The sequence below is a fragment of the Heterodontus francisci genome, chromosome 27, assembly GCF_036365525.1.
Source record: "Heterodontus francisci isolate sHetFra1 chromosome 27, sHetFra1.hap1, whole genome shotgun sequence".
Classification (NCBI taxonomy): Eukaryota; Metazoa; Chordata; class Chondrichthyes; order Heterodontiformes; family Heterodontidae; genus Heterodontus; species Heterodontus francisci.
Genome location: NC_090397.1, coordinates 69,169,526 through 69,194,831, shown reverse-complemented (window position 1 = coordinate 69,194,831; position 25,306 = coordinate 69,169,526). Strand labels below are relative to the sequence as shown.

Here is a 25,306-nt window from a genome sequence, read left to right as displayed (position 1 = left end):
CATGTTGTGATGAGGACATAAGGAATCTGCAAGGGGATATAGATAGGTTGAATGAGTGGGCAAAAACTTGGCAGATGGAGTTTAATGTAGGAAAGTATGAGTCATGCACTTTGGTAGGAAGATTCAAAAGGCAGACTATTATTTAAATGGAGAGAGATTCCTAAAAAGTGCAGCACAGAGGGATCTGGGTGTTCTTGTGCATGAAACACAAAAAGTTAGCATACAGGTGCAGCAAGTAATTAAGAAGGCAAATGGAATTTTGGCCTTTATTGCCAGAGGGTTGGAGCTTAAAAATAAGGAAGTCCTGTTACAACCGTACAGGGTGTTGGTGAGGCCGCACCTGGAGTACTGTGTACAGTTTTGGTCCCCGTATTTAAGAAAGGATATACTGGCAATGGAGGCGGTTCAAAAGAGATTCACTAGGCTAATTCCTGGGATGAAGGGGTTGACTTATCAGAAACGGCTAAACAGGTTAGGCCTTTATTCATTAGAGTTTAGAAGAATGAGGGGTGATCTTATTGAAATGTACAAGATTCTGAGGGGGCTTGACAGGGTAGATGTTGAGAAGATGTTTCCACTAGTGGAGGAATCTCAAACTAGTTGGACATAGTTGCAGAATAAGGGGACACTCATTTGAAACTGAGATGTGAAGGAATTTCTTCCCTGAGTGTAGTGAATATCTGGAATTCTCTACCCTAGAGAGTTGTGGAGGCTAGATCACTGGAAGTATTTAAAGAGGAGGTAGATAGATGTTTGAAATATCAGGGAGTTGAGGGCTATAAGGAGCTGACACGAAAGTGGAGTTGAGGTCTGGGACAGATCAGCCACGGTCTTATTGAATGGTGGGACAGGCTTGAGGGACCGAATGGCCTACTCCTGCTCCTATTATGTTCTTTTTCATCACTTCATGCTTATCGGCATCATTGCATCTGACATGTCTCCCATTTCACCTGCTTCTGTCCTGTTCACTATTTACTGTGTTACCAATGAACAGGATAGCATCAGACTTCAGGAGGACATAGCAGCCTGTCTGGAAAATCTTGACAAATGGAAAGGTTTAATTTTTCTATTCCATTGAATAGAGACCTCTTTACTTTTGTCTAATTTAAATCTGACTTACATTACAATAATAATGGAACTTCTTTTGAAGTTAATAAAGCGACTGGTAAGATATTGATGTGAAATATAGAACATTTGAGTATTAGAAATTGCTTGTAAGCTCACAGTATTTAATTGGAATGTACAAATTTGAAACAACTTTCTTTTTTCATTTAATGCAAGTTATTTTACCGCTCTGTTATAGTTTTCCCACGCGTAATTGACTAATTTCTTGGCTTGGAGGGTGGGAGACTGGCCAGTCATAATCCTGTCAGTGTTACACTCTCATTCATTACCAGTTTATAGGTTGCCCTCTTCCCCACAACCCTCTCCCCCACCCCCCCCCCCCCCCCCCCCCCCACATACCATTTTTTGGTTTACTTTGCACAGATGATCCAAACAGGAATTTGTCTGGAAGAATGTAGTCTTGCCAGTTCATCTTAATACTTTATGGTATTAAATCTGGTATTTTGCTTGATAACTTTTTCCATTCTGTTGCATGTTTCAGGCCTTGTATTAAAAACATTTTAGTTAAAATGCAGTTCTGCACAAATGGAATTGGGCTATGTAAGGGTTATAATGCTAATAGTGTTGTATGTAATAAACTCATGTATACTGCTGGTTAGATATTATAAATCATTTTGTAAATGGAACAATTTCTCCTGGTAGTCAGCAATAGATTATTATTCAATCTTGTCAGTTTGTGTCCACATTTTGACTGCTCGAGCAAATTTCAAAATGTTAACCATTGTGTTGCTTTAAGGAACTAGGCCTTAACAAACAGCAGGATTTGTTGATATATAGATTTTTTGGTCTAAATGGTAACACTGCTGTCCTTGCATATACCTGTTGCACAAAGATCTTGATTTTTCCATGAAGATCTGAATTGTCTATTTAACTATCTTCCTATGCCAAAGAATTTCTGGGTTCTATTTGTATGTAATTTCAAAATGTTACTGGTATGTAAATAAAACAAATGTTTTTGAATATTTTTGAACTTGTGTAATACTTTTTATATCACCAACATTACCAAAATAAATCAACTGGTCATTTATTTGTGTGGAGCTTTGTTGAATGTAAATTGTCTGTCTCATTTGCCTACATAAACAACATAAGTAATCCATTGGCTATAATGCATTTTGGGACGAGAGGCGAACGCCACTATGTGGGCTGATTTTTACCAGCCCTCCGATGTCGGGGGTCATGGCGGGGGAGCCTGGAAATTACTTCCAGGAGAGGCCTGCTATGACCCCTGACGCCGGGAAGGCCCCGCCACATTTTACCGGCGGCGGCAAGGCCTCGGTGCAGCCACGGCAGGCCTTCATTTAAATATTAAAATAAATGCAAAACAACTTACCTTGACCCAACGGCTGTCCTGTGCCGATATTCCGGCCAATAGCTGGATCGTCCACAGGATCCGAGGTGTGACACTAGTGGGGAAGGGGGAGGAGTGAAATTTTCAGGGCGGCCGAGAGGGGTGGGGAAGCAGGAAGAATCCTGATATTGGCTGAGGGGATGGTGAGAAGAGGTTGAAGTGCAAAGCTAACAAAGTTTGAGGGCAAAGTTGGTGATAGGAAGAAAGGTTTTTGGTCATAGGGGGGTGGTAGAGGGGCTTTGGTTAATAAAGTTATAACTTTTAATTTTCCCTCCACGTCACTTAAAAAAATTTAAATTGCCGGTAAGGGCTTGAAGCCCTTTATAAATGGCGCCAGTGCCTGCGCAGTGGTGCCGGGCACCATTGCCGGGGATGAAGCAGCCACCCCCTCTACATCATTGGGGGCAGCTGTTCTGCCTCCTCCATTTAAACGATCATTTGTGCGAAATATTGCCGGGGCTCAGCAGCGCACAAGTTGGCAGCGATATGATAAAATTCAGCCCTGCATGTGCATGTTTATGGGCTGGATTTTATTATCCTGCCGCCAAGAGCAGTGGTGGGTGTGCAAAATGGTGATGGTCCCGACTGTGAGGGTAGTGGCTGTGCTGCATTTTAACATAATGATGGCAGCCGTTCTCCCCCCTGCCCTCCCCAATATCGCATGGTGGGGGCTGCATTGGCAACACAGTTAACGTGTTATTTAATGTTGGATTGCAGTTTCCCTCCAACAACCCCGCCCCACCCCTCAACAGTATCCATTTGCAGAGGTCCCTCTTTCCCTCACATCTGCAGATTGAGCTCAGCGGCAATGTCCGATGTGGAATTTTTTTCCAATAAGAAAGCAATGGATAACTTACCAAACCTTTGCAGGCACCGATGGCTCTTGCCTCCTTGCCAGCTTTTCGAAGACTGGAAAGTGAAGGCATGTAAGTGCCGCAAGTCATGCATAAGATTGCCAATGTCTGGTGGGATTGCGGCGAGTTAGATACAAATTTATGCAAAACGGTACAGATTTAAAGTACGATCTGTCGTGTCACGCTGGAGGTGCTGCCAAGAAACATCGCTGCCCCCAAGAAAATCCGAAAGTGGCATTTCGGCATTGGGTGCCATGGCGGACAACTTCGCGCTGATTCTCTGGCCACACGCCCCCCCCCCCCCCCCCAGCACCACCACCATCAAAAACCCACCTTCTAACAGAGCATAAAATCCAGCCCTGTGTAAGCATCTGCCCCTCTGCCCCTGTTATGATCCTGCTTGAGGTGTGGTTATTGTTTTTACCATGCAACAGTAAGTTATATGATACTTTATGTTTCTATTTTGCTTCATTTATAAAATGGTAAAATTCATTTACAAAATATTTCCAAAAACCTTTTCCTAAAATTGTGAATACAATAGATTGGAAATTCTTGGCATAAAGACAGCTTGCATTTTACCAAGTAAAGTGCAATATTAACTTAAGGCAGTTGTGATATAACTTAATTTTAACAAATGTTTATATTTTATTTCCAAAAGTAAATAGTGTTCTAGGTCTTTTGAGGTGTTTTTGTTCTTTTTAATATACCTTTGTTAATTTTACAGGTATTGGAATGGATACATGTGTTATTCCCTTAAGACATGGTGGACTTTCACTGGTTCAGACAACAGACTATTTTTATCCTATTGTTGATGATCCTTATATGATGGTGAGAAAATTTTAATGTATTTTTATGTAATGAGCAGCATTAAGGGATTTATATAAATCATTATACAAAACGCAGACATTTACTACCTACTGCCATTAATTTACTGTTAAATCTACATGATAGAAAATAATCTCATGTCACAAAACAACTGAAATTTAAAACGGCATACCCATTTTGTTTTTAAGCTTTAGTATTTTAAGCACCATGATTATTATGACTAGCCATGTTTTGTTTATACCTGTTATTAATGGTGTTGTGAACTATTCGTGAATGCCATTTTTTAACAATGTTTCTCACCTATTTTCCTTGTAATCAAATGTGCTAATTTTAACTGTAGCTGTTAAGTGCCCTGTATTTTTATACAGCAGTTCATTTTATGTGTGACAGCTCTGTATAGAAAGGATAGTAAATGCGATCCAAGACATTCGACCTGCATTTTCAGCCATATGAGAGTTTTGGCCCTACTTTTGGTGATTAAGAATTATGTTTAACTAGAAAAACTGCTGCACACTTACTGGTCTGTTATGAGTTTTTTTCAAATTGTGTAGCTTAATACTGTTGAATCCTGTGGAGTTGCATAAAACACAGTGTCTGACATTGTGAATATATGATTTCTATATTTTCATACGTATATTGTAGCATTGTTGTGAAGCACAGGTACTTGCATCTTTGCAGGTAGCATTTATCTACTTTTCTGTAATATGGGAACACCCATGTTCCCTGTGTTACATAGAGGGAGCTGAATTAAGTTTTGTCAGGAAGAAGGCATTGAGGATGCAGCTACTGCTATATAACAACTTCTTAGCATTTTGTGTTGTGAAGATAGTTGGAAGAATTTTATTTGCTTAAAAATATATGTTTAGTTTCTTCTAAAATTGAATATGACACTGATTTTCAAGAGATTTATGAAGTTTCTCTGTGGTAACTTGTATGATAAAACTTAATTCTCCCTGCCTGTCTCAATTTATGACGGATGCAAAATGATTTTCTTTTGAAGAAGGTCTGCCATTGAACTGAAGCAATTTACTTGCTTCTCATTGACCTTTAGTAGCTTAAAATCACTACTTTGCTCAAAAACCCAAACTCTTAACAATTCCACAGGAAATCCATTAGATGTTTTTCAATCACAGGATGTGGGCATCACTGGTAAGACCAACATTTATTGTCCATCCCTAATTACCTTTGAGAAGGTGATAGTAGTGAGCTTGAATCGCTGCAGGCCTGGTGGTGAAGGTATTTCCACAGTGCTGTTAAATAGGGAGTTCAAGGATTTTGAATCGATAACAATGAAGGAATGGTGATTAAATAGATCGGGATGGTGTGTGAGCTGCAGGTGGTGCTGTTTCCATATGCCAGCTGTCTTTGTCCTTCCAGGTGGTAGCGGTCATGGATTTGGGAGGTACTGTCAAAGAAACATTGGTGAGTTGCTGTAGTGCATCTTGTAGATGGTACACTGCAGACATGGTTCATTGATGGTGGAAGGAGTGAATGTTTAAGGTGGTGTGTGTGGTCCCAATCAAGTGAACTGCTTTTTCCTGGATGGTATCAAGTTTCTTGAGTACTGTTAGAGCTGCACTCATCCAGACAAGTGGAGAGTATTCCATCACACTCTTGACTTGTGCCATGTAGATGGTGGGTAGGCTTTGGACAGTCACGAGGCTAGTTACTTGCCGCAGAATTCCCAGTCTCTGACCTGCTGTTGTAGCCATAGTATTTATGTAGCTTGTCCTGTTAAGTTTTTGATCAATGGTGCCTCCCAGGATGTTGATCGTGGGGGATTTAAAGTTGGTAATGCTGTTGAAAATCAAGGGGAGATGGTCATTACCTGGCACTTGGGTGGCACAAATGTTATTTGCCACTTATTAGCCCAAGCCTGAATGTTGACCAGATCTTGCTGTATGTGCATGCGTTATCTGAGGAGCTATGAACGGAACGGAATAATGCAATCATCAGTGAACATCCCTACTTCTAACCTTGTGAGGAAGGGAAGGTCATTGATGAAGCAAGTGAAGATATTTGTGCCTAGGAGATTGCCCTGAGGAACTCCTGTTCTGCGGCTGAGATGATTGACCACCAACAACCACAACCATCATCCTTTGTGCTAGGTATGACTCCAGCCAGTGGAGAATTTTCATCTTGATTCCCATGGGCTTCAGTTTTACGCTGGCTCCTTGATGTCATTGTTGAATAATGTTGCCTTGATGTCAAGGGCAGTCACTGCCACCTCACCTCTGGAATTCAGCTCTTCTGTCCACTTTTGCACTGAGACTGTAATGGGGACGGGAGCCCAGTGGTCCTGATGGAACCCAAGCTGAACATCAGTGAGCAGGTTATTAGTGAGTAAGTGCCACTTAATAGCATTGTTGCTGACACCTTCCTTCACTTTGCTGATTGAGAATGGACCGATCGGCCGGTAATTGGCCAAACTATAAGATTGATTTATTTATCAAACACAAAATTTTCTGATTTATAAATACAGTTTTAGTTTTGACCATAAAAACTTGTTGCAGTTGCTTTTGACCCATTTTTACCTTTAAGATCAGAAGACTAATTTGAATTCCTGTATTATACATTGTGTTTGCAACCTACATTATTTTGGTTCGTAACATACAGTATTGTCAGATTAGTTTGATAACACTGATGAAATAAGCTTAGCATATATATTTACATTTCTGGGGTGTGTAAAATCCCAACACCAAGTGCAGAATTACTTTATTACTAAGTTGCAGTAGCCGAAAACCTTTAAACAGTTGTCTGAAAAATATTAGAATGTTGAGGTTCCAGTAAAATTGTCTGATATTGTTCAAGCTTTGATTTTATTAGGCTGTAATACATCAAAAAAGTTGCCTGTTGTTTTGGGAATAACAGAGATAATTCCAACTTGTTCAAGTCCAAACTTTAGTCTTTCTCAATTCAGATTTTTGTCATTAGGGATCAGTGTCCAAAGTTTTTTCTGCATTGTCTCCTTTGTCTCTGAGCAAAACTGGGCACAATATTTAAGCTGTGGTCTGACCAGTGCATGATGCAGGTTAATGACTTTATTTGGCTTGGCCTCTTTCTATTTTTGTTTTGGCTATATAGTTCAGCAGTCTATTAGCTTTGGGATTGTTGTGTTGGTTGAACATGGTGAGTGTACCAGGGCTTTTAGTTTTCCCATAACGTCAGCTACTTTAACACAATTCAAGGAGTGCTTGTCAGCCAGTTTTCCATTCTGTGTACAGTATGTTAAACTTGCCCACATTAAATTTAATTTCTTGTTCTACTGCCCACACACATTTTCTATATTATTTTGCAATTGCTGAGCTGCCTCCTTCAATTCCATGGCCCCTCGAGTTTAGCATCTTTTGAAAAATGTGGCCAGTTTACATTGAATTTGAATCCAGATCTTTGCGCATTAGAAACACTGATCCATTGGCACCTCTCTTGACTCTGATATAACTCCTCTAACAAGTGCCCATTGGCCATCTACTTCCTCACCCATTCCTAAGATCCCAACAGCTTTGAGCTTAATCAATAGTCTTTCATGTGGAATTTTGTCAGATGTGTTTTAAAAGTCTAGGTACAATATATGGTAAGGCTTTCCAAAGTACAATTCCTCAGAGAAATTTAGAAAATGGTCAGGCAGGATCTTTGATTCTGAAGCCATACTAACAGATAATCCTTAAATTTAATTCTGATCAATTCCATTATTTTGCATAGAATTGAGTTGGTCTGCAGTTGCTTGCATCCTTCAATATGGGTACCTTGTTGGCTTACTATGCCACTAATTTTTATGCGCAGTTATCATTACCTGGTCACATAATTGGGCCTCATCAGATTTTATAATCCATGTGATTTCCTTCTTATAATGAATCCATTTTGCATAAAACCCATCTTTTTTTAATATATTTATCCTGAATCCAGTATAATATAACTATAATACAGTTGTGCCTGTGTAAGATGTACTGCCAAGTTACAAATTAGTTATGATGGAGATGTTAAAGTATTGTCATTGAGGAGCTTGATACAAAAATTATCATCTATTTGTAAAATTGCGCAACCTGTTCACGAATGTAAACAAAATAACTCATACTGAACACCTTTAATCAATGCTTGAAGTTTCTTAATAAAGGAGAAAATTGATCAATGGTGGTTGATGCTGCTTCTAGTCTTCCTTCTCAATGTCTTGCTGCTCAGAAATTGGTATGGTCTGGTCTCTCAGTAAAGTGAAGATATGATGCACACTATCACAAGTCTGGAAACACAGTTGGGGATATATTGCCAATTACCTTCTGGATTCTCCAGGCAGCAGAAACATTCCGAGAGTACACCTCTCCTCGTTATAGGCATGCTCTGCATCTGTGCTCAGGTTCCTGACTGGACTTGAGAACTATATCACCAAGTAATCAGCCTCTGACCTGATTGGTTGGAGTAAAGATGATGTGGGGTGGATTAAGTATAACTGCTGCCAGGAAACTGGGCACAAATATGCATGATGCATTCGTTACCTGTGGTTGTAAACAAGCTGCACGTTCAAGGAGTGGTATCTTTTTCTATTGAGAAAGATGCTAGGCTAGAAATGGTAAGCACACAGAGTATTTTGGGTACAGTCTGTGGCACTTTGGACCCTGGGGAAGACTGCAATTCAGGCAAAGCCAGGTACTTGTCCTGCTTTGTGCCATGCTTACGTGGCATGCCTGGTGTAGAGAGCTACAGTTACTTCCCTGGTACGATGGTACATAACAAACTGTGAGATGTCATCAGCGATAGCCTGGAACGACACCATGGCATAAAGATTATGAGCTGTCCATGCCCTGGTTTGTGTCTTCACTGGTGTCTCAGATTTCTGCTCAGTGAGATTGAGATTTGAGAAGTGCTTCCTGAAAATCTGCGAATAGGACCTCCTGCGTAGTGTGTTCCTCCTCCTCCTTCCAGTTCTTCATACACTTCTGTGTATTTCTCCTCTTCCTGCCCCAAAGGCTGGTCGTTACATAAAGCAACAATAACTGGAAAAGTGAGAGCATGGATACAAAGTTGGCTGAGTGACAGGAAACAGAGTAGCGGCGAGCTGTTATTTTTCAGACTGAAAGAACGTAAGCTGTGGGGTACCCCACAGTTCGGTACGAGAATAACTGCTTTTCTTGGTATATATTAATGACTTAAACTTGGGTGTGTAGGGCACCAATTCAAAATTTGCAGATCTCACAACTTGGAAGCATTGCGAATTGTGAGGAGGATTGTGATAGACTTCAAAAGGACATAGAAAGGCTGCTGGGTTGGGTGGACAAATGTAGATGAAATTTAATGGAGAAAAGTGTGAAGTGGTATGTTTTGGTAGGAAGAATGAGGAAAGGCAATATAAAATAAAGGGCACAATTCTAAATGGGGTGCAGGAACAAAGACATCTGGGGGTATATATGCACAGATTGTTGAAGGTGACAGCAGGTTGGACTTTGTAAATAGAGGCATAAGAGTACAAAAGCAAAGATGTTATGATGAACTTTGTAAATGTCTTGTTTGGCCTCAACTGGAGCATTGTGTCCAATTCTGGGCACGTTACTTTGGGAAGGAATCTTTAGAGAGGAAAGATTTACATGAATGGTCTCAGGGGTGAGAGGGAATTCACTTACGTGGATAGATGGGAGAACAACCCCAGCTTCTCCACAGAGAAGGTTGAGAGGAGATTCAATAGAGGTTTTCAAAATCATGTTGGGTCTAGACAGTGTTGATGGAGAGAAACAATTCCCATTGACGGAATGGTTGAGAACCAGAGGACACAGATTTTAAGGTGATTGTTAAAAGAGCCAACGGCGACATGAGGAAAAACCTTTCTATGCCACGAGAGATTAGGATCAGAGGGTGGTGGAGGCAGATACAATTGGGGTTTTCAAAAGGGAATTGGATGAACACCTAAAGAGAGAAATGGCACAGCTATGGGGAAAGGGCGGGGTGCGGTGGGAATATCTGAGTTGCTCTTGCAGAGAGCTGGCATAGACATGATGGGCCAAATGGCCTCCTATGCTGTAACATTTAATGATTCTTTGAAGGGCTCATGGTAAAAGTGAAGTCCCATGTAGTTTTGATGTATTTCTGCAGAGTGAACACTTCATCCCATCATTTTGTATAATATGATCACCAACATTTTGAAAATTTAAGTGTCATGGGAATAAGTGCACTCTTATTTCAGATACCTATTTCTTTTTGGCTGTTAAATCTAATGTCTTCGCTATTTTCAAATGTAACTGTTTCGTCTACTACTCGAACTGACCTCTTTAGGGGTACCTGCTAAGGACAGTAAATGTTTGTAGTATTTGGTTGTATCGGCTGCTTTTCAAGTATGCTCTACTTGTTGCACCATGGTGTTTTTAGTGGCTCTGTGCAAAAAGTACTTGTGGTTGAATTGCACCATTTGAAAAAGCAATGATGAGTATGCTAGTCCTCAAAGCCTTTGTCCAAATTATAGTTCAACTTTAGCATAGATCACCACTAACTTACTAACTTACTGTAAGTATACAGATACATGAATTTAACTTAGGATCCACAGTCTCCAGATTTTGCTCTAATTTATAATTTTTATCTTCATTTAACTTTCAGATAAGAAATAATTATTTTTGTATTTGGATTTTCCTTTTGGAGAATCCCTTTGATTTCACATTCCTTACCCAACCTGTGTTCTGATCCTTGTTTTTCCCTCCTCCCCTCAATTTTTACAGGGTCGTATTGCTTGTGCCAATGTTCTAAGTGATCTTTATGCCATGGGTGTCACAGAGTGTGACAATATGTTGATGCTGCTTGGAGTCAGCAATAAAATGACAGATAAGGTAAGCTACAATATTAACAAAGGCATCCAAATAATGCTCGTAACACATCTTAAAAGCAGAACACATAATTCAGAATCCATGGTAATTGTAGATTTTTACAAAAGCTGTTAAATTTATTTTTGCTTCCAAAGTTTAGCCTTTATTCAAAGTAAAGACATTAATAGAATTCTGGAGTGATCCACGAACCTATTTAACAGTAGAAGTAAAAAAAAAAGACTACAGGTGTTAACTTTGTTTTCTCAGGAATTTGGTTTACACAGGTCAGCTAGCATCTGTGAAGCAACTAGACGGTCAACATTTTGGACTCGTACACATCTTACTTTTTAGTTCTGAAGAAGGATACGAGTCCATGTTACCGATTATTTGCTCAACAGATGCTGACTGGCCTGCTGTGCATTTCCTGTTTACTTAAATAGTATTTTGCTGAATCCAGTTAAAAAAGGTGTTCTCAGACGCCAATGCAATATAATAGTAATCATAGAATGTGAATGAGACCAGAATTCTCAAGCTCCAACTGTCAATTCACAATGCTACAGTATCTTTGACATTAGTGACACATTGGCGAGTGTGTTGCATGTAATTGAAGAGAAAATCGAGTGCTGGCTAAATTGGTAGAGCAGTTTGATTTTTATTTTAATCTTTTAAAGTAAGTAATTCTAGAGTTTATTGTTCATAATAGTCATTCAGGAAAGATGTAAAACTTCGTGGTTCTCTGGTGTTGTAGGTTTGTAGGGTTGATTTATGTTATATGAGGGGATAATGAGTAGAGGTGGATTCTTCTCCACGGACAAGAAGTGATACCAGGCCACAGTTGTACACATCTAAGCTCATGCTTCAGGGTAAACTTTCCAGAGTCCTTGAAGGTTGCTGCCGCACCCATTCCTCTAATGTCTCGGCCAGGGGCTGGATGTCAAAAGCTGTAGAGCAAGATAGAAGGTTATTAAATGGAAAAGAAATTGCATTTAATGCTGCATCCCATTTATATTGGTGGATAGTTAGTTCCATGAAGGCTAGTAGTTCTCTGGTAATTTGCCTTTTTTTTTGGTGAAAGCCTAGTTGCTGAATACTGGCAGACTAGTTAAATGTTCCAGCTGCCAAATCTGATATTGCCCTCGGATGATGATATAAACACGCTTTTCAACAGGGGGCAATAAACAGCACTCAGGAGTAGGGGGCCTGGTTTCTATTTTGTTTGTTTGCCCCTCTTTTCTCCACCCCCCCCCCCACACTGTGTATGCTTTATTCAACTATTGCAGTGCAGCCCAGAGATCAAATCTAGGACCTTCCTGGTCCAATTGATTGACTCAGTATCAATTTGACAGAGCTACCCTGATGGAATATTTTCAAGTTGGTGACCAGTTACACTTGAAGAAAGAGATGGCTCACGTGGTTATAGATCACCTTTACACTGGAGGTTTGAGTTGGCATCTTGCTAGAACCTTGAAATCTTCAATACTTGGAATGGGCATCCAGGTAAAATAGTGAAGACAAGAGATTCTGGTCTCACTCAAAATGCATTTGGATGCTGGGATATTTGGACCTCTAGTTCCTGTGGAAGGTTGATATCAGTGGTCTGAATCCAACTCTCTTACATGCACTTATTTTTATGTTGGAGAATTGAACTGCAGAAATTGCCATTAAAACTGGATAGAAATTTATTGCGCCTCTGTGCAATCAGGTCTACTTTAACGTTTGGTTCATTTTGTGAGTGAGATAAACAGTTCTAACACTTAAATGAGCCATGTCTCTGCTTGTAGATAAACTGTATATTCCATTATTCCCCATTGTGTATTCTCCTGAAAATGAATAATCTTATGTGCTTTTGAACATGACTACAATTCCTCTTTGTTTAAGGTAATAGAAATTTAGGATGAGAGAACCCTAATATAATTACATGCTTAGCGCAAAATGTTATCGTTTTAACAGTGCAGTACAAATGTCAAGTCAGTATCCTGCTGCAGAATTGTTTATTGATAATGAAGACCTGTAGTATTAGAATTTGACAATTTTCTGTTATGTTTTCAGTCTTGGGGAATTATTGGTCATATCTATTCATAGTTTAGTCTTCCCTGTGCTCCATTGCCAGCATCCGTCTTAACAAGTATTCCAGAAACTGAATGTAGTTGCTAATTGGAGCGAGTATGGACTAAGTCGACTTGCATTTTTGTGTTGCCGTGGATTGGTTTAGGTCGGCATCAAAGCAATATAATTTGGATACAGATTATAGAACTTTAGCAGTGATGCTAAAGTGCTGCTGGTTACTTCATTTCCCCAGATCCAAGTCCAGTCCAAGCTAATGGATAAAAATCTCTTCTCATTACTAGTGATAGGGATGCTATATGAAATGGATTTGGTCAACTTGAGCTCAGGTTTTAAATGTTATGCAATGCACTCGACTGCTGCTTGGCACAGCTACAAACAGCAAACTCATTTAGAGACTAGGTGGATTCCTTGTGTGAAAAGTGAAACAATTCATACTGATTAACCGGAGTGCTGCCCAACTAGTATGCCTACCATGGAGCCTTGCAGACTATGTATATGTGGGGAGGTGGTGGCGTAGTGGTATTGTCACTGGATTAGTAACCCAGAGACCCAGGGTATTGCTCTGGGGACATGGGTTTGAATCCCACCACAGCAGAAGGTGGAATTTGAATTCAATTAATAAATCTGGAATTAAAAAGCTAGTCTAATGATGGCCATGAAACCATTGTTTATTGTTGTAAAAACCCATCTGGTTCACTAATGCCCTTTAGGGGAGGAAATCTGCTGTCCTTACCTGATCTGGCCTACATGTGACTCCAGACCCACAGCAATGTGATTAACTCTTACATGCCCTCTGAAATGGCCTAGCAAGCCACTCAGTTGTACCTAACCGCTACAAAGTCAATAAAAAGGAATGAAACTGGACGGACCACCCGGCATCGACCTAGGCACCGGAAACGACAACGACAAACCCAGCCCTGTCGACCCTGCAAAGTCCTCCTTACTAACATCTGGGGGCTTGTGCCAAAGTTGGGAGAGCTGTCCCACAGACTAGTGAAGCAACAGCCTGACATAGTCATCCTCACGGAATCATACCTTACAGACAATGTCCCAGACACTGCCATCACCATCCCCGGGTATGTCCTGTCCCACCGGTAGGACAGACCCAGCAGAGGTGGTGACACAGTGGTATACAGTAGGGAGGGAGTTTCCCTGGAAGTCCTCAACATCGACTCCGGACCCCATGAAGTCTCATGGCATCAGATCAAACATGGACAAGGAAACCTCCTGCTGATTACCACCTACCGCCCTCCCTCAGCTGATGAGTCAGTACTCCTCCATGTTGAACAGCACTTGGAGGAAGCACTGAGGGTGGCAAGGGCACAAAATGTGCTCTGGGTGGGGGACTTCAATGTCCATCACCAAGAGTGGCTCAGTAGAACCACTACTGACTGAGCTGGCCGAGTCCTAAAGGACATATCTGCTAGACTGGGTATGCAGCAGGTGGTGAGGGAACCGACAAGAGGGAAAAACATACTTGACCTCGTCCTCACCAATCTGCCTGTCGCAGATGCATCTGTCCATGATAGTATTGGTAGGAGTGACCACCGCACAGTCCTTGTGGAGACAAAGTCCTGCCTTCACATTGAGGATACCCTCCATCGTGTTGTGTGGCACTACCACTGTGCTAAATGGGATTGATTTCAAACAGATCTAGCAATGCGAAACTGGGCATCCATGAGGCACTATGGGCCATCAGCAGCAGAATTGTACTCGACCACAATCTGTAACCTCATGGCCCGGCATATCCCCCACTCTACCATTACCTCAAGCCAGGCGACCAACCCTAGTTCAATGAAGAATGCAGAAGGGCATGCCAGGAGCAGCACCAGGCATACCTCAAAATGAGGTGTCAACCTGGTGAAGCTACAACACAGGACTATCTGCGTGCCAAACTGCATAAGCAGCATGTGATAGACAGAGCTAAGCGATCCCATAACCAACAGATCAGACCTAAGCTCTGCAGTCCTACCACATCCAGCCGTAAATGGTGGTGGACAATTAAACAATTAACTGGAGGAGGTGGCTCCACAAATATCCCCATCCTCAATGATGGGGGAGCCCAGTACATCAGTGACTGAAAGACTGAGTCATTTGCAACAATCTTCAGCCGGAAGTACTGAGTTGATGATCCATCTCTGCCTCCTCTTGAAGTCCCCAGCATCACAGATGCCAGACTTCAGCCCATTCGATTCACTCAAGGAACGACTGAAGGCACTGGATACTGCAAAAGCTATGGGCTCTGACAATATTCCGGCAATAGTACTGAAGACCTGTGCTCCAGAACTTGCCATGCCCCTAGCCAAGCTGTTCCAGTACAGCTTCAACACTGGCATCTACCCTGCAATGTGGAAAATTGCCCAGGTATGTCCTATACACAAAAAGCAGGACAAGTCCAACCCGGCCAATTACTGCCCCATCAGCCTACTCTCAATCATCAGTAAAGTGATGGAAGGTGTCATCAACAGTGTCATCAAGCGGCACTTGCTTAGCAATAACCTGCTCAGTGACGCTCAGTTTGGGTTCCACCAGGGCCACTCAGCTCCTGACCTCATTACAGCCTTGGTTCAAACATGGACGAAAGAGCTGAACTCAAGAGGTGAGGTGAGAGTGACTGCCCTTGACATCAAGGCAGCATTTGACCGAGTATGGCATCAAGGAGCCCTAGAAAACTGAGGTCAATGGGAATCAGGGGGAAAACCCTCCGCTGGCTGGAGTCATACCTAGCTCAAAGGAAGATGATTGTAGTTATTGGAGGTGAATCATCTGAGCTCCAGGACATCACTTCAGGAGTTCCTCAGGGTATTGTCCTAGGCCCAACCATCTCCAGCTGCTTCAACAATGACCTTCCTCCAATCATAAGGTCAGAAGTGGGGATGTTCGCTGATGATTGTGCAATGTTCAGCACCATTCGTGACTCCTCATACTGAAGCAGTCAGTGTAGAAATGCAGCAAGACCTGGACAATATCCAGGCTTGGGCTGATAAGTGGCAAGTAACATTTGCGCCACACAAGTGCCAGGCAATGACCATCTCCAACAAGAGAGAATCTAACCATCTCCCCATGACGTTCAGTGGCATTACCATCGCTGATTCCCCCACTATCAACATCCTAGGGGCTACCATTGACAAGAAACTGAACTGGAGTAGCCATATAAATACCGTGGCTACAAGAGCATGTCAGAGGCTAGGAATCCTGAGGCGAATAACTCACCTCCTGACTCCCCAAGCCCTGTCCACCATCTACAAGGCACAAGTCAGGAGTGTGATGGAATACTCTCCACTTGCCTGGATGAGTGCAGCTCCAATAACACTCAAGAAGCTCGACACCATCCAGGACAAAGCAGCCCGCTTGATTGGCACCCCATGTCCAATCACTCCCTCCACCACCGACGCACAGTGGCAGCAGTGTGTACCATCTACAAGATGCACTGCAGCAACGCACCAAGGCTCCTTAGACAGCACCTTCCAAACCTGCGACCTCTACAACCTAGAAGGACAAGGGCTGCAGACGCATGGGAATACCAAAACCTGCAAGTTTCCCTCCAAGTCACACATCATCCTGACTTGGAACTATATCGCTGTTCCTTCACTGTCGCTGGGTCAAAATCCTGGAACTCCCTTCCTAACAGCACTGTGGGTATACCTACCCCAAATGGACTGCAGCGGTTCAAGGGCAATTAGGGATGGGCAATAAATGCTGGCCTGGCCAGCGACGCCCACATCCCATGAATGAATAAAAAAAATAATAAAATTAAATTAAATCATTTGTTCCTTTTACATATATCTGAAATTGCAGATATTTACAGATCTTGGTGTTCTAACTGAGGATTAAGCAAGAAATGAGGCAGTGCTACTAAGATCAGCTCTTTTCAAATCCTCAGACTTGTGGAATTCAAAGAGAATAAAACAAAAAGCTGGAACTAAGTTGCCTTGGTTTCGTAGGTTGGATTATCCGAACCCACTGGCTATATATTCACTCCAGCCTAGATCAGCAGTGAGATGTGCTTTTGAGTGGTTGGGGTTATTGCATGTGGTTGAGGCAGTAGCAGATCTGCATCTGACCTGGGCACTGCCAGATACTGATACTGGGATCTGAAGTAACGACTTAATAAATGTACCATTTAATTAAAATGTTTTTTAAATGATAACTAGAAAATAATTTCTTTCACTTAATAAAGTAACTGCAGTTTGATGTGATATTTGGGTACAGTAACTTAATGGATATCATACTGGACTAGAGAGGGTGAGTTCAAATTCCATCACAGCAATTTGTGAAATTGAATTCAATAAATCTGATAATTTGTGGCCTAGCACCAGCTAATGATGATGGAAGTTGCTATGTGTTGTAAACTCAACTGATTCATGAATGTCCTGTAGGGAGGGGAACCTAGCACTCCTCCTCAGTGTGACCTGCACCTGACTGCAGTCCCACTCTATGGTTGAAACTTAATGTTCTTAGGGTAGCTATAGATGGGAAATAAATATTGACTTGCCAGTATCATTCGCATCGTAAGAAAGTTTTATTAACAATGCAGTTGATGGGTATGTAGCATAGATTTTACATGATTTATACACCAATTTCTAAAATTTTAACAGCTGAAACTGGCTTTTAAAAACAGTCAAATTATTTCAAAGTCTAATTGTGTTTTACACACAGGAGCGGGACAAAGTAATGCCACTAATAATACAGGGTTTTAAAGATGCAGCAGATGAGGCAGGTACATCAGTTACTGGTGGACAAACTGTATTAAACCCATGGATCATTTTAGGAGGTGTGGCCACTACAGTCTGCCAACCGAATGAATTCATCATGTAAGTTTAATTCTTGGTGTGTACAATTATTGTAACATAATATGGTTTGAATGTATAGTCGATTCAAGATTATGGGCGATTATTGTGTTGAAGAGAAAAGCTTATACTTGTCTCTTATTCAGAGATTTGTCATTTGAAGTTACTTTTGCATTTAGTCATGGGTGTATGAGGAGTTGACTATAAACGAAAAAGGATGGGAACTAATGGATGTGGATCCACAAGATAAGAGTTTGCATTGCTATTTTTGCTCCTAATAGATCTGTTAACCTGTGCAATTCATTAGTATCCGGCAAAAAGAACTTTTCCAATCATTAAGGGCTATATTCCAATTGACACAAGATGTGGGTGAGACAATACAAAACTAAAAATTGTCAAAATGGACCCAAACCTTATATTTCACACAATAATAGTCAAGCCCTCACTAAAGAAGGAAAAAACTTGGAAAGTCAGCTGACTGGTTTATTCCTTGCATTGTATTAATTAGACTTACACAAATGGACAAAACTTCATGTATTTCTTTCTTCCCATTGCAATTTGTAGGTATTGTTTACCACACAAAGTGCAACTGAGCTATTAAAGGGCCAGAATCCTGTTTGATTAAGAATCCTGTTTGATTAAGAATCATACAGTTTGGAGATCCAGTGTAATAAAATACTCCTGACTGCAGTTTGGTTGACTTCTATAAATATTGTATATCATGTGCTAAAAGAACAATGGCCCGAATCTCTGAAGATAAGGTGATTCTTTAAGAGTTTTAAGTTTTTTTTTAATAAAAAATAAAATATCTTAACCATCTCATTCCCTGTAGATGTTGCTTCAGGCACAGCACCTTGTCTGAAATGTGGGCAAACAACCTGTTTCCATTGAGTGTTTAACTGAACTGGGTTTTTGGAGCATGGATCTTTGTTTAGCACCTCCTTCAGTCATTACAGTCGAAGATGGAAAGCTCACCATTTGGCATTTACAAGCATGAGTCATGTTGCCCTGACACAGGTTTTTTCTGAGTACTGACTGCCCAAAGATATTTTTATATTTAATATTTTTTATAATGGTAATGAGGAATGTATATTGAGAATCCGAAACGTATTCACTTTTGGCTACTAAAAGTATTTTATTATTTACCAAAAAACCTTTTTGAAGCCAACAGACGAAACTGACCAGTTTGCGTTTTCTAAAACTCCCTTGCCTTTCAGAAGTACAAACTTCTTACAAAATTTTATCCTTAGGAAATTATTGTAGTTTTGATAGGTTGAACGTTCAAAGTTTTCACAGAACAAAGCTTTGACATTTAAATCTTAAAATTGCATTCGGCGAAAGTTGCTGTGCATTTGTGTACTCAACATTCCTTTCTCAGGCCTCAAGTTGCAATATGCTTGTAATCAAGAATTGAGCACAATAGCAATGCACCCAGAATGCAATAGTTAGAAAAATTTTGTTTGTGCACACCAAATTTGTAAGTAGTTATATTTTCCTTTAGTTTAAAAAGAATCGCTACTTAGAATATTGACATGATGGATATCTAAGTGACACTTCTAAATGTGCTTTGTTTGGATTTAAGTGAATACTATAAGTAAACACACGTGATTCTAATTTGAAGCTGTATTATTGACCAGAAAGCACTTCATTTATAGTATTTTATAAATACATACCTTCAAAAGCTTATTGTAGGACCACCTTCTCTGTGATATCTGTACGTGCACCCACATTCAAGTGCAGTAACCGGAAAGACCTGGTGTTTGCATAAATACTTTGCATTGAACTGATATCATGAGATGGCTACCATTTGAATTATTGAAAGATCATGTAAATTTTGACTTCCAGGCCAACAATTGATATAATTCTTTAGCATTAATATAGTAGGGTGGAAATATTCTGGTGGATCCACGTATTTTGTTCTTTGGTATATCTAGTCATAGATGCAGCATTAGACCTTGTCTTTTCATACAAACATAGCACAGGCTTTAACAAGTCATCAAATTTAGGTAGTTGTCATTTTATCTTTTAAATCAAGATTATAAATAATAAGCACAAATGACTTTTTTCATTTGAGCAAGCCCTGAAAGAAATCTGTTGAAATAATAGAATGCTGCTTAATTTTAGTGTTTTCCTGTTCCCTTGTTAGAAAATGTCTGGCGCCTCTCCAGCGCAGGAGAAATTATAGCCTTGCCCTGTAAGGAATCACTGCAAGGACTTGCACCCTCATTCTTGACACACAATCTTGAAACGCCAGGGTACTATGTCGCCTTCTGCTGCTGTAATTTTGATATTTTTCCCATTTCATTAACCATATAATGTTGCCATTTTTATAAAATGTGAAAAATTTCATTTGGCTTCCTTATGACTCCATGAGTAATTGAACCATAAAGACCAAGAAGGTCCTAAATTTAATCTTGCCTGGTCTTGACTAAGACAGCAGTCATGATGCTACAATTGACATCAGAGGTTGGAGATTAAGAAAAAGAGAAATTGGCCAAATGACTGGGTTGTTGAACGTACATGAGTGTAGATGTTTCCTGAGCTTGACTATTGTGCACCCTGTGGTAAAATAGCCTACACACTCTCAAGGCCTGCACATAAATAATGACCAGTTGGAAAAGTTCTGGGAGGCGATGAGACCAAGATTAACAAAGGCGACAATACCATCAGGAGGAAAAAGAACATTGTGGAGAGGGGGGAAAAGGATGGTTTTTTTTAATGAAAACAACATCCTATCTTCTGTTTAGAAATTGTGCATCAGGTTATTTTACATTCTTTCAGTCCAGAGGTAAAATTTACAATATGTATTCTGCTGGTGGGGCCTTGCCACAGGGATCAGGGAATCCCAAGGTTTACGCCCTAGTGTCTGATACAAAATGTACACCCTATTGTTTACAAGACATTTATTAATGTGAAAGTTGTGCAGTCTCCTGATGAGTCCTCATTATGTGTGTCTGTGCCTTTTCAGTTTGATTTTACCTCTTCGGTTTGCAGTATTTTGTGTATTTAGCAATGGTTTGGTCATTATTAATTTTTATTATTTTTGTGCAGTGGAGTGTACTAATAATGCAACTAAATTTTATGACAAATTTTTCAATTTCCTCTTCTGTGATTCTTTTCATTTGGTAGCTACTCTCTTCAGTTACTCATTAGAAAAGCCATTAGTAGAGTCGTGAATGGTGGTGGACAATTAAACAACTAACTGGAGGAGGTGGCTCCACAAATATCCCCATCCTCAATGATGGCGGAGCCCAGTACATCAGTGTAAAAGATAAGGCTGAAGCATTTGCAACAGTCTTCAGCCTGAAGTGCTGAGTTGATGCTCCATTTTGACCTCCTCCTGAAGTCCCCAGCATCACAGATGCCAGACGTCAGCCAATTCGATTCACTCCGCGTGATATCAGGAAACGACTGAAGGCATTGGATACTGCAAAGGCTATGGGCCCCGACAATATTCCGGCAATAGTACTGAAGACTTGTGCTCCAAAACTTGCCGCGCCCCTAGCCAAGCTGTTCCAGTATAGCTACAACACTGACATCTACCCGGCAATGTGGAAAATTACCTAGATATGTCCTGTACACAGAAAGCAGGACAAGTCCAACCCGGCCAATTACCGCCCCATCAGCCTACTCTCAATCTTCAGTCGTGGAAGGTGTCGTCGACAGTGCAATCAAGCAGCACTTGCTTAGCAATAACCTGTTCACCGACGCTCAGTTTGGGTTCCATCAGGGCCCTCAGCTCCAGATGTCATTACAGCCTTGGTTCAAACATGGACAAATGAGCTGAATCCAAGAGGTGAGGTGAGAGTGACTGCTCTTGCCATCAAGACAGCATTTGACCGAGTATGGCATCAAGGAGCCCTAGCAAAATTTGAGTCAATGGAAATCGGTGGAAAACTATCCGCTGTTTGGAGTCGTACCTAGTGCAAAGAAAGATGGTTGTGGTTATTGGAGGTCAATCATCTCAGCTCCTGGATATCACTGCAGGAGTTCCTCAGGCTATTGTCTGAGGCCCAACTATCTTCAGCTGCTTCATCAATGACCTTCCTTCAATCATAAGATCAGAAGTGGGAATGTTCGCTGATGATTGCACAATGTTCAGCACCATCCTCAGATACTGAAGCAGTCTGTGCAGAAATGCAGCAAGAGCTGGACAATATCCAGGCTTGGGCTAATAAGTGGCAAGTAACATTCATGCCACACAAGTGCCAGGCAATGACCATCTCCAACAAGAGAGAATCTAACCATTTCCCCTTAACATTCAATGCCATTACGATTGCTGAATTGCCCACTATCAACATCCTAGGGGTTACCATTGACCAGAAACTGAACTGGGGTAGCCACCTAAATACCGTGGCTACAAGAGCAGGTCGGAGGCTAGGAATCCTGCGGCGAGTAACTCACCTCCTGACTCCCCAAAGCCTGTCTACCATCTACAAAGCACAAGTCAGGAGTGTGATGGAATACTCTCCACTTGCCTGGATGGGTGCAGCTCCCACAACACTCAAGAAGCTCGACTCCATCCAGGACAAAGCAGCCTGCTTGATTGGCACCCCATCCACAAACATTCACTCTCTCCACCACTGACGCACAGTGGCAGCAGTGTGTACCATCTACAAGCGATGCACCAAGGCTCCTTAGACAGCATCTTCCAAACCCATGACCTCTACCACCTAGAAGGATAAGGGCAGCAGATGCATGAAAATGCCACCACCTGCAAGTTCCCCTCCAAGCCACACACCACCCTGACTTGAAACTGTATCACTGTTCCTTCACTGTCGCTTGGTCAAAATCCTGGAACTCCTTTCCTCACTGCATTTTGGGTGTACCTTGATGTCAAGGTTCAAGAAGACAGCTCACCACCACCTTCTCGAGGGCAATTAGGGATGGACAATAAATGCTGGCCTAGCCAGCGATGCCCAATCCCAGGAATGAATGTTTTAAAAAAAATCTGCTTCTGCACTTGGCAGCCTTGATCTTCCATCCATTAATGTGAATGGTTAGGAAATTGCAGTGGAAAAACCTGGTCTGTTGTGTCTATTTTTCCAAAATAGTAGTAACTGAAGAATTGTTGGTATAAGCTGTTGCTTCTTTGAGTGAAAGAAAGTTAATATTTTATATTTTATGATCTATGATTGATACGGAAAACCTATGGCTTAATACTACAACATAGCAGTAATGGTCCCTAACGTATCTTCCATTCCAATTAAGAAACATCATTTATGAAAGTCTGTTCGCTACAGTACTTGGATCAATCTATTTAACTCTTAAAAATCCTGTTCTGTGAAGTTTTCTACTCTAATTTGGGTATGTTTTTCAGTACAGGCAAAAAGAAAGTCTAATTCATCCTTCTGTTTCTTTTTTGAGAAATGGCAGTAAAATTGATTTTGACTAGGGTAATTTTTGTGTGAACCTTTACATTATGTTTTCAAGACAAGTCCTTTGGCTGCTGATTTGTCTTGTATTAAAAGTAATTCAGTAGATTTTGAGTAGCTAATGTGTTATCATTAGCTGTTAAACGATTTGTTGTAAATATCTTTATTGTAGCTGATCAAGTAAGTCATGCCAATGAGTTAGAGCCAGGCTCATGATTCAAGACATTGATCATCTCTTGCTGCAGGTATAATGCCCCATTTTATTAACTTCATTCTTTGAAACAGATGGATAAAGTAAAGTAATCATTTTTCATGACTTTATATGGTAAAGTAAAAACAGTGTACAGTTCTCAGATTGCATATAGGGTATTTCATACAGTTGTGCTGTGTTTGACTAAGCTTTAAAAAAAGGTCTTGTGAAATTCAGAATAATTGTGGAATTGGTATAGTTTAGCCATCAACTTGTGATATGTTTCAAAATTTTTCTACCAAACTTGTAAATATATTAGTATCCTGGGCGGATTAATTGGTCTTCCAGAATTGCTTGGCCAAGCCTTCTGTAATGAACTAACTAATTTTAATTTGTACATTTGTCCATGTTGTATATAATTCAGCAGCTATGGGTATGTAACTTAGCTGGTAAGTTAATAAATGGACAGCAAATTACTCATTTGTGTATTTCTTCATTTGTTAAAATGATTTTAAATATTTTGCAGGCCAGACAATGCAGTACCAGGCGATGTTTTGGTATTAACAAAACCACTTGGGACTCAGGTAGCAGTTGCTGTCCATCAGTGGCTTGATATTGTGAGTACTTGGACGGCAATAATAGTGCAGTATTTTGCTGTTAAGTTATTTAACATAGGCAGCTTGATTATTTATGTCCTCCCTCCACCAAAAAATAAAGTACACTACTAATTTTCAAAACACAACTTAAAACTGTTCGAGTCATAATATTTTATTTTTGTGATCGTGTTAATGAAAAGTTACTGGTAATGTCATGGTTGCAATACGATGATCCTTCAAATTTTTGGTTTGTCTTCACTGAGTTAAATATTCTGCATGTTTATCACTGACTATTTTAAAAACAATACATTTTGTTTTAAGGTATTCTGGTGGTTGAATGCCCAGATAACATGTTATATTATGGGTAATTTTAGGAATTTGCATTCCTGACTTGGAGATTTGCCTGCCTGCAGTGCACATCTCAAATTCAGACATGATTTCCCCATAATTTCCATCTGTTAAATAAATTCCTGGTGGGCGAACTTTGGTACCAGGAATGTGCATTCGTAAAATTATTCCTAATATACAAAAAGTATTTTCAGTACAATTTTATAACTGCCCCATGTTTTTACCAACAGCCAGAGAAATGGAATAAGATTAAACTTGTTGTCACTCAAGAAGATGTGGAGTTGGCTTACCAGGAAGCAATGATGAATATGGCACGATTGAACAGAACTGGTATGCCCTGAGTGATTTGTTCCATTGATGGTAGCAGACATAATATTTGAACAATTTATCTTTCAAATAAAGAAAATACTTGTGTATGTGTGCTAGACTATAAAATTTCAGAACAGTCCTATGTAAGATGTTGTTGCTGGTTTCTTCATTAATGACGAAGTGGCTTTTCTGTTAGATTGTATCTGAAAAATAGAAGTTATTGCTTAAGTGTACTTGTAATTCTCTGCCATCCTCCATGTAGAATAAAAAATACTTTTTTTCCAATTTTGTAAGTAAGTGAAAATGTAGGAGGATGATTTAACTTCAGCTGCAGCTTGGTTATTAATATAATCATTGAGCTAGGTCAGACAGCTGATTTCACCCCTCTCCTCCTCATATCTAGACGTGCTGAAGTGAGCAGGCAACCTTAAACATGTTATCAACCTGTTAAGCCTGCTAAAATTGTAGTCGCTCTTCCCACCTCTCTCCTTTCAGGCCACTGTAGGAGTATTGCTAAATACTAGCCAATCAATGGTACTGTCCCTTGTTCACCGAGAACAATCAATGTTTCTCCTTCCTGCAAATAGGTTAGTGAAGGACTTTTGGTGTTGAAATGCAAATTAATTTTCACTTGAAATACAATTGCCAAATCAGGTATGATTACATATAATCACAAATAATGGATTATTAGTCCAGCCCT

At 40.5% G+C, this 25,306-nt stretch overlaps 1 protein-coding gene across 4 annotated transcripts in view; it reads left to right on the top strand.

The window, feature by feature from the left end:
* sephs1 (selenophosphate synthetase 1) overlaps positions 1 to 25,306 on the top strand; it is a 67,483-nt gene that overhangs the window by 29,478 nt on the left and 12,699 nt on the right. For all 4 annotated transcript variants that reach the window (XR_010977697.1, XM_068059562.1, XM_068059561.1 and 1 more), the window contains exons 3-7: positions 4,052 to 4,155; positions 10,848 to 10,955; positions 17,658 to 17,812; positions 23,880 to 23,970; positions 24,528 to 24,627. Coding sequence is in view for 3 of the 4 variants with exons in the window: in XM_068059562.1 (XP_067915663.1) it covers positions 4,052 to 4,155; positions 10,848 to 10,955; positions 17,658 to 17,812; positions 23,880 to 23,970; positions 24,528 to 24,627 (558 nt within the window). In the remaining variant the exon portion in view is untranslated. The remainder of the gene's footprint in view (positions 1 to 4,051; positions 4,156 to 10,847; positions 10,956 to 17,657; positions 17,813 to 23,879; positions 23,971 to 24,527; positions 24,628 to 25,306) is intronic.